Here is a 13,339-nt window from a genome sequence, read left to right as displayed (position 1 = left end):
TCCCCATCTGTCTGGTGGGAAGATCAACATCTCCGATGTGTATAGGAGGCAGTGCGGCCATTAGAAGGGTGGTCTCGGAGTCAGAAAAACCCGGTTCACATTCCAGCTCTACTATGTCTCTTGCTAATTGCACGGCCCGGGAAAGTTCTTGAAGCGTCCTGGGTCCCGTCTCCAGGGTTGCGGGCTAAGCTGACCAGTGGCAGAGTTCAGACTCAGACCTGCTGAACCTCAGACCTGCTGCTGGGGAGTGCCCATGGTTTCCTGGGGGAGACGGCAACTTGAGAGCCGCTCAGGGGGCCTGGTGGGGTTTGCCAAGGAAGGCGGGAGGTGGTGGGGGGGTCTTCCCTGGCACGAGCCCCTCTGTGTTCCCCGGTGGGAAGGGAAAGGCATGGGAGGGAAGAAAGAAGGAAGGAGGAGAGTGGCCTCGGGCACTTTCTTGCTGCTTGTCACTTTCTCTCATTTGAAATATGGCAATGTTGGACCCACTGATCCTTGAAGTCATTACTAGACATGCTGATCTGTTTTTCTGTATTTAAAAAAAAAAAGAAAAAGAAAAACAAGGGTTGGTGCAGGACATTTTGGGAACCCAAGTGATGCAAGAGAGCAGGGGGGTCATAACACAGTCATGGGCCAAGACTGAAAGCCTCAGAGACTGGAAAAAGTTTCCAGGCAATGACGATAGTTGAAAGTCAGTTCCCTGGAAAGAGGGCAAGATGGCTCAGCAACAGAGTTTCTGGGGGTTGGGGCAGAGCACGCGGCAGGGGGCTGTCCTGGAACCCTCAGGTGAATGCCAGGGCTGGCCAGCAGTCAGTCAACATTCTATCTTTTAGGACTGTGAGACCTAAGAACTCGGCGTGGCTTTGCTGGGAGAGCTCTGACATTCCCCCAGAGCCATCGGCTCTCCCTCCCACCACCCTGCAGATACTGAGAACCTGGGGCAGGGGGGCAGGGCCATAACCTCTTTCCCATTACTCAGGCTGTGGCAACCCCAAGGACCCCTGTTCGCTATTGCCCAAAGCCCTAAAGAGATGTAAGTAAGCATAACCAGCATTAACAGAGAAGTGTCTGTGTGCTGGGCTCTACTCCAAAGACTTACACTTTATCTCACTTAAACCCAACCATGCTATTATTGCTTCCATTTTACACATGGGGAGACTGAGGCTCAGAGGGCTTCTGTGGCTTTCCCCAGTCACATAGTACATAGCAGGTCCAGGATTCAAACCCCCATACCCATGCCTCTAATCACTATGGAGTACAACCCTTTTACCTAATTATAAACCACATGCTTGCTATGCAAACAGGGCTTCAATACCAATCCCTAATTCCTCCTCAAATTCTCCCTAAACAGCCACCAATGCACTCCGTCTGGCCTTGACTTCTGAACTTTGGATTCTGCAGGGCAGAGGTCATAGTCCCTACCTGGGGTCCTGGAGTGCGTCCTTGGCTCTCTGCCTTGGCTCTGTCCCACTGGCCAGTGGCCCTGGGGAGTCACTCCCCTTCTCTGGGCCTGATGACATCACCCTGTCCACTGAGGCCGCAGCCAGATCAGAGGCTCCCAAGCCTGGGAGTTTCCAGGGTTGGTGCAGATCCAGCCCATCCCTAGGAAGGCCAGGAAGCCAGGGGCGGGGTCTCCTCGGTCTTAAATACTCTGTCCAGTGCTCCACTGGCCTCTTGTCCCAATCTCGGAGCAGGAAGCATCACCTAGATCAACCATGGTAAGGGCCTGCCCTGGGGCACAGTAGCCTCCCCTGTGATGATCTACAGTGAGACTTCTAGAAGTGCCTTATGTCTGAGCTTCCAAGTCTTACTGTCCTTTTCTTTCTCCTTAGACAACTTACAGCGACAAAGGGAAGAAGGTAAGCAGGAGGGGAAGTGTGAGGTCCGGGCCCTGGGAAACTGGGATGTCAGTAAAGAGCAGAAAAGGAACCTCAGTGGGTATGTGATACCCCAAGATGCTCGCCCTAATCTCTCGCCTTCCTGTCCCCCCAAGACTGAGCTGGACCCAACCTGGCTCTCTGAAGAAAAAATTACCTCTTCTTAAATTCCTGCTAATCTCTCAATCCTGTCTAGGAGTTCTTTCTAGATTTTTTTTTTTAGTGTGTAATCTCTACCCACAATGTGGGACTCAAAACTCACAACCCCAAGATCAAGAGTCGCATGCTCTACTGACTGAGCCAGCCAAGTGGCCCTAGAAGTTCTTTCAAAGGTCTAACTTAAATCCATGTTGCTGTAGCACACAGCAGCTCCCCCTCTATGAAATCTGGGCAGGCCTCCCGGAGAGGGCTTTCCGATCTCCAACACCCAGGAGCTCGGTTTCTCCATGAGAACCCTTTTTAGGGGCTTGGCAAGGCCGCAGGGTGTTTGGCTTCTCAGTTTTGGAATTAAGGCTGGGACAAGGAAAGTGGTTAGGGGACACCTGTCCATCCACACTTTTCTAGACCCACTTCCAGAGACTGAGCCTCTCCCCTTTTCCCCCTCCTGCAGCCTGAGAGAGGCCGATTCCTCCATTTCCACTCGGTGACCTTCTGGGTTGGCAATGCCAAGCAGGTAAAAGCTGGGGCCAGGTATTAGAGCGGGCAGAGGACAGGCCAGAGAGCCTGCTGGACAAGGGCGGGTCCCCAGCTGGGCCTGTGATTGGTCCCTGTGTGGGGAGGGTCAGGGCCAGTGTTGGGACCATCCCAGATACACAGACACTCTTTAGATCCTAATTACACAATCAGGGCCTTGGACCCCACCAAGAAACTTATCTGATACTGGAAAGGGCCAGGGAGCCGCCTTTCATCCCAGGATGTATTCTGCCCCTGGGGCAACAGGGCCAGCAGGCTGATGGGGACTGGAGGTTTTGCAAGGGGGTGGGGTCCCCCAGTCTGGCCCTCAGGAACCCCTTTGCAACTCTGTGATTCAGGCTGCGTCATTCTACTGCAACAAGATGGGCTTTGAACCACTGGCCTACAAGGGCCTGGAGACGGGTTCCCGGGAGGTAGTCAGCCATGTGATCAAGCAAGGCAAGGTGAGTCCCCACCCCAGGACCCCACTCACCCAGCAGGCCAGCCTCTCTGCCCTCGCTGGTCTCTGAGCCTCCTAAGGGCTCTGGTGCCTCTGGGTGAAGTAGACCAGGAGGCCCTTTCCCCAGGCCCACCTGGTTCTCTCCCAGGATGTCTGGCGAGGCTAAGGGAACAGGAGCTGAGAGCTCCCACCAGCCCCTCCTTTGGCACCTCTGTATAATAGAACACAGGGACCTTAGTTTCGTCTCCTTCTCGGCCTGACCCAATGTTGGCCTCCCAGATGTTTGGGAGAAGTTGACAGAGGCCTCAAACATCAGAGCTGAAAGTCTGACTAGTGCCCCGATCCCTGGGAGCCCTGGCGCTTTCTCCCATGGGGGGCCCAAGCAACAGCTCATCTCAGAGGGGAAACTGAGGCAGAGAAGGGGCTGGAACCCAGGGTCAAGGAGTTCTTCCTGGCTGGGAGAGGTGATCTGGTCCAAATGCCCCACGGGCGTGTCTCAGGGGGGGTGCCTGACCCACCGGCTACACGCCCTCCCTCCTCTGTGCCTTAGATCGTGTTCATCTTCTCCTCCGCCCTCAACCCCTGGAACAAAGGTGAGGAGGCCCAGGGGGTTCAGCATGCCGGGGAGTGAAGACTCACTATCATGGGGGGTGGTGCTCAGGGATAGGAAGGGGGTCTGGTTCAGCAAGGGTTCCCAGCCTAGAAGAAGATGGAGCCCAGAGGCTGACCGTCGAGGTGAGGGAGCCATGACTCCAATGCCATGACCTCCCCCACCTGCCACAGAGATGGGCGACCACCTGGTAAAGCATGGCGACGGAGTAAAGGACATCGCGTTTGAGGTGGAAGACTGTGACTACCTCGTACAGGTGAGCCTGCACCTGGGCTGCCCTCTGCCTGCCACAGGGACCTCCGTGGGTCCGGGCTGGAGGGCCCGTCATGTTGGCACGACAAGCCCAGACACTGGTGTGATGCACGCCCGTGTTCCAGGGATACCCTGGCCCTCACTAGCTGCAGGCCCTCTCGCTGAGCCTCAGTTTCCACATCTGTAAAATGGGGACAAGCACAGTGCCTACGTCACTGAGTTGGACACAGAGGACACAAGCCCGTAATTACCACTTCTTGAGCAGGACTCTGCACCAAACACCGTATTCAAGAAGCAGCTCAGAGGTCCAGAGCATAGAAGCCAGAGGCTGACTGCCAGGTCTGAATCGTATTACTGTTAGACTTTGCGCAAGTGACTTAACTTCTCTGTGCCTATAGATCTCATCACCTACAGAATGGAGGCAGGAACAGTACCTTTCCTGTAATGTTGCTAGGAGGGAGAAGGAGTTTGGTAAATACCTTCACCAACGCCTGGCATGTGATAGGCACAGCCATGCACATAAATGTGGAAGCCATGCCCGGAAGGCCCTGCAGGGGGTCTGACGCACAGCAGGTGCTCAGTCAGGCCCAGCTCTGATTCTTCCTCTCCCGCCTCCCACCGCCTGGTTTACAGATGGGGAAGCTGAGGCCTGGAGAGTGGGGAGGGCCAGAGTGGGTTAGCAGAGGTGGGACACAGCCCCACCCCACCTGGTTTGTCTCTCATGGCCCCAACTCTGGGCCTGGGCCTCAGTTTTCCTATCTGCCAAATGGGCACAAGGCATAGGGCAACAGCTGATGCTGGCTGTGGTTCCTGCCTGGGGCTGGGAACACTGGAGGAGCCTGTGGCAGGCCGAGGTGGGGAGCAGCAAGCCAGGGGTCTGGGAGGGTCCAGCGCTTCCTGCCTCCCTGCCCCATCTTCTCTGCAGAAAGCCCGGGAACAAGGTGCCAAAATTGTGCGGGAGCCCTGGATAGAGCAAGATAAGTTTGGGAAGGTGAAACTGGCTGTGTTGCAGACGGTGAGTTCACTTCGGTGCCCCTACCCCTCGTGCTGGCAGCTCCCCTGAGATGCCAGGATTCCCCACACCCCTCCCCGCCCCCTCATGCCAACCCACCCTGGTGCTTTGAAGCAGACATTCTCCTTCAAGTCTGACTACCCGTAAGCCTTGGCCAGTTTGCAGAGGCTGATGGGAGCCACCAGTCCCCACTTGGTGCTTCCCTTCGTCCTCTGTGGACGAGGGTGGGGGGTTGGGGAGGGCGTCGGGAGGCGGGTGGTAACGATACACCAAGGATGTAAACTGAGGACAAGGGCTTTGAAGAGGGGGAAAGTGGGGTCTGGGGAAGCCCTACCCAGCTCTAGCGGTAGGACTTTGGGCAAAGCACTCCTCCTCTCTGGGATTCCACTGAAATGAGTGAGGACAGAGGCTGGACCACCTGTGTGGCCCGCGGCATGCTACTTAACCCGATTCTTCACCGATAACCCCATCCAGGGTCACTGCAAGGCTCAGATGAGATCATTCACGTCCAGAACTTAGAACAACAGTGCCTGGGATCTCACACCCCAGCAAAGATTCCCGCGTCTGTGTTACTGCCACACAGAGATGATCATAGGTCCCACCTCCTCAAGGCTAAATACAACTTAAAGATTGTCAAGATGATCGAAAAAACCCTTTTTAAAAAAAAAAAAAATCTTAAAGATTTTATTTATTTATTGAGGGGGGAGGGGCAGAGGGAGAGGCAGAGAGAGGATCTTAAGCAAACTCTTGAGGAGGATGGAGCCTAACAGGGGCTCGATCCCAAGACCCCGAGGTCATGACCTGAACTGAAATCAGGAGCCAGATGCTTCACCAACTGAGCCACCCAGGTGCCCCTTAAGATTTTATGTTTTAAGTAATCTCTACCCCCAGTGTGGGGCTTGAACTCACAACCCTGAGATCCAGAGTCTCACACTCTACCAGCGGAGCCAGCCATGTGTCCCAGAACCCTGTGATGTCATCTGAGCCAACGCCCTCATCACTCTCACTTAGTCAGTACCTTTGTATGGAGCACCTCCAGCGAGCTGGGCAGTCCTAGGTGCTGAGGACGCCGTGAGGAGGAAAACAGTGACCCTGCCCGCCCAGGGACTCTGGTCCCATGGGGCAGGCAGACTGCCAAAGAGAAGTCCCAAACAAATGACAGATTGCAATTCATTTCAGAGAGGGGAAGTGACTTACCCAAGATCACACAGAGAGTTAGGGTCAGACCCCGCTTGGAGTGGTGTGGGCACCACGAGATGGGGCCCAGTCTCGGCAGGGATGGGGTCTCGGGCCAAGCCAGGCTGTTTTCCACCCATAGTATGGGGACACCACGCACACCCTGGTGGAAAAGATGAACTATACTGGCCGGTTCTTGCCTGGATTCGAGGCTCCAGCATCTGTGGACCCTCTACTTTCCAAGCTGTGAGTGCCCCTCGGGCTGGGGTGGTGGGAGCAGAAAGTCCTGAGGCAGGGGGTGAGGGGAGGGGCAGAAAGCCATGCCTTACCCTCCATGCAGACTGAGCATCTCTGAGCTGCCCTGAGAGGCTGCTGGGGAACGCCTGAGGGTCCCCAAGGGTAGCCTAAAAAGAGGCAGCACAGAGGCTAAGCACCTAGGCTCTGGAACCAACTGCCTGGGCTCGAAACCCCACTCTGCCATTTTTTAAAAAAGATTTTATTTATTTATTTGAAAGAGAGCGTGCACACAAGCAGGGGGGAGGGGGAGAGAGAGAAGCAGACTCCCTGAGGAGCAGGGAGCCCGATGCGCAGGTGACCCCAGGACCCTGAGATCACGGCCAGAGCTGAAGGCAGCCGCTTAACCAACTGAGCCACCCAGGCACCCTAGGGTTCGGTCATTTCCTAGCTATTTAACCTTTGTAGTTACTTTATTCCTCTCTGCCTCAGTTCCCCATCTGTACAATGGGGCTAGTAATAGCGCGCCAGTCACGACACCTGCAAGGTGCCTCCAGTAGGCACTATGTCACAGTGAGCTGTCACTGTGGGGAAGGGGAGGTGTAGGAACTAACCCTGTCCTCACCTCCTAACGGCTTCCTCCCCACCCCCATCCCTCCCCCCAGGCCTACCTGCAGTCTCGAGATTATTGACCACATTGTGGGAAACCAGCCTGACCAGGAGATGGTGTCTGCTTCTGAGTGGTGAGTCCCTGGCCCAACCCCTCGCTGCAAAGGAGACAGGCCCACTCCCCAGTTCTCTTCTCAGGACGTGTGAGTGGGAAATGGAGCGCAAGGGAGAGGGAGCTTCGCCTGATGTCCCTGAGCCATCTGTTCCCTGAGAACCAGAAGCTTGAAGGCTCAAAGGGAGCCATAAGTCCTCCCTCGGAGGACTCTTGGGGAAGCTTGGCGCACAGGGTGTCATAGTCCAGGGAGATCTGGAGGAAGTCTGTCGCTACCCCAACAGCACCCTCATGCAAAACAGAAGCAGGTTCCCTTCTCAAAGCACTTCTCTCGGTCGGACCCATGCCAGACCACACAGGTCTTGTCATGGGACACTTCACGTCCCCCTGAAGGAAAATGGTCAGAATCGAGGTCTTGGTGTACCATGTATGTGAGGTGAGCAGTGGCTCCTTTTTGGAGCCTGCTCTGGAGACAAATTCTGTAAGGCGGAAGTCGGGGCAAGGACCCAGTCCCTGGTGGGCACGCAGAGCCCATGTGTCCTTACGGCCACCCCACAGGTACCTGAAGAATCTGCAGTTTCACCGGTTCTGGTCCGTGGATGACACTCAGGTGCACACAGAATACAGCTCTCTGCGCTCCATCGTGGTGGCCAATTACGAGGAGTCCATCAAGATGCCCATTAATGAGCCCGCCCCGGGGAAGAAGAAGTCCCAGATCCAGGTGGGGCCTTTCCTAGACCCTGGGGCCCTGGCTGCGGAAGAAGAAAGCAGGGAAGAGCTTGGGTGACAGGAGCCAATGACCGTGTTTGCCTTGTTTCCCGCCCACAGGAATATGTGGACTACAATGGGGGCGCTGGGGTCCAGCACATCGCTCTCAAGACCCAAGACATCATCACAGCAGTGAGAAGCTCATTCCTGGTCCTAATCCACCTTTCATCTAGCTCCAGAGCCAATCTCTGCAAAATGGAGGGGAGAGTGGGGGGCGGGTAGTGGCAATCCTGGGCCCCCTTTGCCAGCCCATATGGCCGACCGGGCTCTCTTACTAGTTCCTGCTACTCAAGGGCACGCACATTCTCTCTCACCCCAGAGAGTTCCCTTTCTCTGCTGTCAGAAACACTGCTGGCTTTACAAGGAGCAGGGGCCAGAGTAAGAGGAAACCTGGATTCTAGTCTTAGTTCTGCAAGTGACTTGCTGTGTGTCCCTGGGGGATTCAGCCCCCTCTCTGGGCTTCAGTTGACTCACCTTGAAAATGAGGATATTAGGCTACAAGATTAATGAGGTCCTCTGAGCCAAGTTAAATGCGCTGAGTCTGTGGAATCAGCCTATTCCTAAGGCAGCCGTATATCAGAGTGGACCCGAGGCTGACTGTCCCATTCCATCCTGGCCTAACGGAGAAGTCACTGCATGACCTTGGCAACTCCATTCACTCACCCAGGCTGGGTATGGGGCACCTACTACCTAAGGTGCTGAGCACCCTTTTAGGTACTTGGGATGCATGAGCCGACAAGACGATAGTCTCTGCTCTAATGATGGCAGAAAACCCAACAGGGAAAGTACATGTGTTAGATGGTGTGAATGCTCTGGGGGAAACCAAGCAGGACGATGGGAGAGGGAGGGTGAAGGACATTTACAGAGGACGGTCATGAAAGGCCACACTGAGGAGACATCTGGGAACACAGAGTTGGAAGGAGGGCAGCATGTGGACATCTGGGAAAAGTGCTCAAAGCAGAAGTGACAGGCCAGGCAGAGGAAGGCTGAAGGAGATCAAAATGTGGCTGGAACAGAACGAGCAACAATGAGGGGGTAGGAGATGAGGACAGAAGGTGGGAGTGAGGACAGATGGTGAGGGCTTTGACTGTGACTCTGAGACAAGACACCGTGGGGTAAGCAGAGGAGGGACGTGCTTTGACTTGTGTTTTTAAATAAAACCCCTCTATTATGTTGAGAACAGATATTTAGTCTCTCAATGCCTCAATTTTGCCAGCTATGAAATGGGGATAATAATTTGTCCGGTGCCTCAAAAAATGACAGCATGGACATAATGAGGCAATACACGGAAAGTGCTCGAGACAGGCACATAAGGAGAATTCCATAAACATTAGTGATTACTGTTCTTCTCCCCAGGCCCAAATGAACTCCAGTGTGGAAAGGCATGAGGTCACGGGGATGCATCTTGGCCAGCAAGGGGAACTAGGATAGGGACTCTGCCTGCTCCTGGCTGAGGGTGTCGTGCATGGAGAGAGGGGACTGACCCTGACGCTTCTTTGAGACAGATTCGCCACTTGAAAGCGAGAGGCATGGAGTTCTTGGGTGTTCCATCATCATACTACAAACAACTGAGGGAGAAGCTCAAGACCGCCAAGATCCAAGTGAAGGAGAACATTGATGTCCTGGAGGTGAGGCTAGTGTAGGACCCTTGAATTCCACCTTACCTCACAAATACTGTCTAAGCCTCTACCCTGCATTAGGCACTAGGACACAGAAGGAAAACCAGACCAGGTCCCCGTGATCATGGGACTTGAAGGCTGGTGGGGAGACAGAGGACAGGCAAATAAATAACAACACAAACACCATCGAAGAGAGAGATGGTTCTGCACAGAAAATTAAAACAGGTTACAACAGAGAGTGAGCTAGGGTTACTTTACCAGAGGTGATCTGGGAGGGCCTCTCTGAGGAGGTGACTTTTCAGTGAACTCTAAACAATAAGGGGGAGATGACTGTGTGAAGGGCTAGGGGAGGGACAGTGCTGGTGGAGGGAGAAGCAAGCACAGGTTAGTCAGGAGCAAGTTGCAAGTGTCCGAGGACCAGAACAAAGGCAAGAAGGGATGAAAGGAAGTGTCTGGGGACTGGCCTAGGTCACTGAGGTAGGCAGGGGCTGATTCCTCTTAACAGGCCCTTTAGAAGTTGGGATTTTGTTCTTCTGTGCCCAGACACCACTGGAAGATTTTGTTTTGTTTTATTTTGGTCACATAACATATAAGGCACTCTTTTAAATTTGGGGCACTGGGTGGCTCAGTCAGTTGAACGTCTGCCTTTGGTTCTGGTCATGAGCCTGGGGTCCCAGGTTGGGATCAAGCCCCATGCCAGGCTCCCAGCTCAGCTGCTCAGTGGGGCCCCCTGCTCAGCAGGGAGTCTGCTTCCCCCTCTCCCTCTGCCCCTCCCCCCCGCCTTCTCATTCTCACTCTCCCTCTCAAATAATAGAATCTTTTTAAAAAGTTAAAAAAATAAAGCGCACAATTCAGTGGTTTTTAGCTACTCACTATGTTGTGCAGCTATCATCAAAATCAATTTTAGAACATTTCCATCACCCCAAAAAGAAACTTCACACCCCTCATCACCTCCCAGTTCCTCCATGCCCTCCCCACCCCCCGCCTGGCTCCCCGCAGCCCTAGGCAAACATTCATCTGTCTTCTGTCTCTAAAGATTTGCCTATTCTGAATGTGTCATATAACTGGACTCATGCACTACGAGATCTTTTGTGTCCGGCTTCTCTCACTGAGCATGTTTGCAAGGCTCAGGTGTCCGTTGTAGCAGGTGTCCATGCTTCCTTCCTCTTTGTGGCTGAATTACCATTGTCCATTGTGTGGGTCTATCCCATTTTTCTTACCTACTCATCAGTTGATGGACATTGGATTGTTTCCATTTTTTGGCTATTATTTTGAGTAGTGCTGCTGTAATCATTCATATACAAGTTTTTGTGTGGACCTGTGTTTTTAATTCTCTTGGGTCTATACCTAGGAGTGGACCTGCCAGGTTATAGGTAACCCTATGTTTAACCTTTTGAGGACTCGCCAGCTTTCCGCAGGGGGCTGCAACCATTTTACATTCCGCCAGTAACACAGGAGGGTTCTGATTTCCACTGGAGGATTTTAAACAGGGGAACGACATGATCTGATTTTTTTTAAAAAGATCCCTTGGGGTGTCTACGGAGAGGCTGGATTGTAAGGAGGCAAGACGGAGGCAGGGGGACCTGTGCAGAGGCCACTGGGGTGATCCAGGACAGCCATGGGGACTTACACATGGACTCTGGCAGGCAGATGGTAACAGGAAAATTTAGGGATCTATTTGGAGGTGTCTGGAATTGCGGGAGAATGGGGTCTTTTCTTGGCTCTCGGGTGCAGGAGTTTTCATGGACTTTCTAAAAAGACTCCACCTTGCCCGGTTGGGGTGTGGGCCAGCCTCCCCTCTAACTCAGCCTCCTGCCTCCTACCTAGGAGCTGAAAATCCTGGTAGACTACGACGAGAAAGGCTACCTCCTGCAGATCTTCACCAAGCCCATGCAGGATCGGCCCACGCTCTTCCTGGAAGTCATCCAGCGCCACAATCACCAGGTACCAGCTACCCCTGACAAGCCCCGACGCCAGGAAGGATAGTACGGTTGGCTTTCTCTAGGCCCGCAGCTCACCTTCTTCTCTCTCCCGCTCCAGGGTTTTGGAGCCGGCAACTTCAACTCACTGTTCAAGGCTTTCGAGGAGGAGCAGGACCTACGGGGCAACCTCACCGACCTGGAGAAAAACAGCTCCCTAAGGGGCATGTAGGCCCTGCGGGCCCCGCGGACCCACCGAGGCCCCGCCCACCCGCGACGTACGGTGGGCCCGCCCTCAGTCCTGGAACACGCCCGCCGCACAGACCCTGAACTGCAAGCCGGCCTTACTGGCCCCTCCCTCTAGATCCCGCCCACCAACCCAGTACGCCCCAGGTGTTGACCACGCCCCGTAGGGTGAGCCGCTCCCTGCTCCCGCCCTCCGGAATAAAGCCGACCCGGGTCCAGTGAGCGGTCTTGATGTTTGCGCCGGGCTGGGGCAGTGACGCCCTTTGGCCTGCAGGGGGAGCTCAGGGCCGCAGCATTGCGGGAGGCGTCGCGCTCCGGCTTCGGAGCCCTGCCGAGGCCGAAGCTGGGAGGGAGTGGACTGCGTTTTGCCAAGTGGGACCGCGCGGGTCAGGGAGAATTCTGGAAACAAGGGGTGCAAAGGGCTGACACGCTAGAGGGGAAGACTATTATTTCACAGAGGGTTATGAAGATAAAGCGGCGATGATGAGATTGTGTAAAGGTAAAACTGGGAGGAGTGCAAATTTCGGTTGAGAGAGAGCCCCTCTGGAGAGACGACATTTGGGAACCAGCCACGGAAAAACCTGGGGAAGGAGCATACCTGGGAAGGGTAGCAGGCCTTGAGGTGAAACCGTGCTTGACAGCATCCCGTCTGATGACTTGATGATATTTAAAGACGAGCTCTCCCCAGGTTTGCTGCCCTGCGCCCCAACTTCTGGGCATCAGAGAGAGGAAGGTGTTAGCCAGGGGCCTTCGGGGCACATCCCTGCCCAGGAACCTAAGGACATAGTTCCTGGTCTGAGAAGTAGAGCAGGTGGGGGTGGGGAGCTCTGAGCCCCTCAGCTTCCGCCTTCGGGTTTTAAAAACCAGAAAAGGAATTGGGGGCAAATGGGGTCTCTTCTGCTTCGGCAGGCGGATCATCTGAGCATAAGGAAAAATTCTAAGTTGGTAAAATAGGGGGATTCCCCCCCCACCCCAGATTGTAGAAATCAGGGCTTCTAGGATCATGAACTTCAGAAATAAAAAAGAACAGCAGTGAGAAGTCAGAGGAACAATGGCAACCCTGGTTGAAAATACTCTCCCTCCATTTTCCCATGGCTTATGCAAAGCAGAGAAATTCTGTATCTTAGGAGGTTGCAAACTGGTGGCTCATGGGCCAAATCTGCCTCACAGATGTATTTTATTTAGTCTGTATAGTTTTAAACAAATGTGAGTCATCATTTCAGAAAGTTGGATATTTCACATACAAATTCTAGGATTCTGGTTCTTCTTGGAATAACCAGGCAGTTCTGGGCTTGTCTTCCTATGCAGTAACAATCACCTCCTGCCAAGTGGTGGGTGCCTCCTTAGATGGGACATGGGCAGAGCGGACCTTCGTTAGCTGAGCACAGACTAGGGAGCAGGATTGCCTGGGTTCATACCCCAGGTCAGCTGCTTGCTAGCTGTGTGAACTTGGGCAAGCTACTCGGCTTCTTAGGGCCTCCATTTTCCTTGTCTGTTAAATGAGGATGGTAACAACACCCACCTCCTAGCACTGCTGTACCTTTAATAGCAGATGTTTAAAACAGTGGCTCTTGGCATGATGTCACTGGTATGTGTTTGCTTTTGTTATTTTGGGAGAGGGCCCTGGGTGAGGGGTCTTGCCTGAGTCTGCCTGGCACTTCCTCCTCCCCATCCCACCCTGGTCTACATGCAGATGGCTCAAATTGGGGTTTCCTTTTTGTCCTCCACAGCAGGACCAGAGAAGAAAGGACTTGTCCTATGGGACTGAGAGGGCAG

At 54.0% G+C, this 13,339-nt stretch overlaps 1 protein-coding gene and 1 long non-coding RNA gene across 3 annotated transcripts in view; one reads left to right on the top strand and one right to left on the bottom strand.

The window, feature by feature from the left end:
• LOC122903044 overlaps positions 1–11,568 on the bottom strand; it is a 41,022-nt gene extending 29,454 nt beyond the window's left edge. For both annotated transcript variants that reach the window (XR_006383917.1, XR_006383918.1), the window contains exons 1-2: positions 11,417–11,568; positions 7,574–7,763 (exon numbers count right to left, since the gene is read on the bottom strand). This is a non-coding gene — a long non-coding RNA (uncharacterized LOC122903044). The remainder of the gene's footprint in view (positions 1–7,573; positions 7,764–11,416) is intronic.
• Positions 1,682–11,785, top strand: HPD (4-hydroxyphenylpyruvate dioxygenase). Its single transcript, XM_044243420.1, has 14 exons — positions 1,682–1,715; positions 1,830–1,856; positions 2,485–2,547; positions 2,906–3,010; positions 3,557–3,599; positions 3,790–3,872; positions 4,794–4,883; positions 6,199–6,302; positions 6,956–7,033; positions 7,570–7,732; positions 7,840–7,911; positions 9,285–9,407; positions 11,226–11,342; positions 11,439–11,785. Exons 1-14 carry the CDS (start codon positions 1,713–1,715, stop codon positions 11,547–11,549), a joined length of 1,182 nt encoding a protein of 393 aa, XP_044099355.1. The 5' UTR covers positions 1,682–1,712; the 3' UTR covers positions 11,550–11,785.
• The last annotated feature ends 1,554 nt before the right edge of the window (positions 11,786–13,339 follow it).

Source organism: Neovison vison, chromosome 3 (genome assembly GCF_020171115.1).
Source record: "Neovison vison isolate M4711 chromosome 3, ASM_NN_V1, whole genome shotgun sequence".
Classification (NCBI taxonomy): domain Eukaryota; kingdom Metazoa; phylum Chordata; class Mammalia; order Carnivora; family Mustelidae; genus Neogale; species Neogale vison.
The sequence above is the reverse complement of the archived record's forward strand: the minus strand, read 5'-3'. Positions and strand labels throughout refer to the sequence as shown.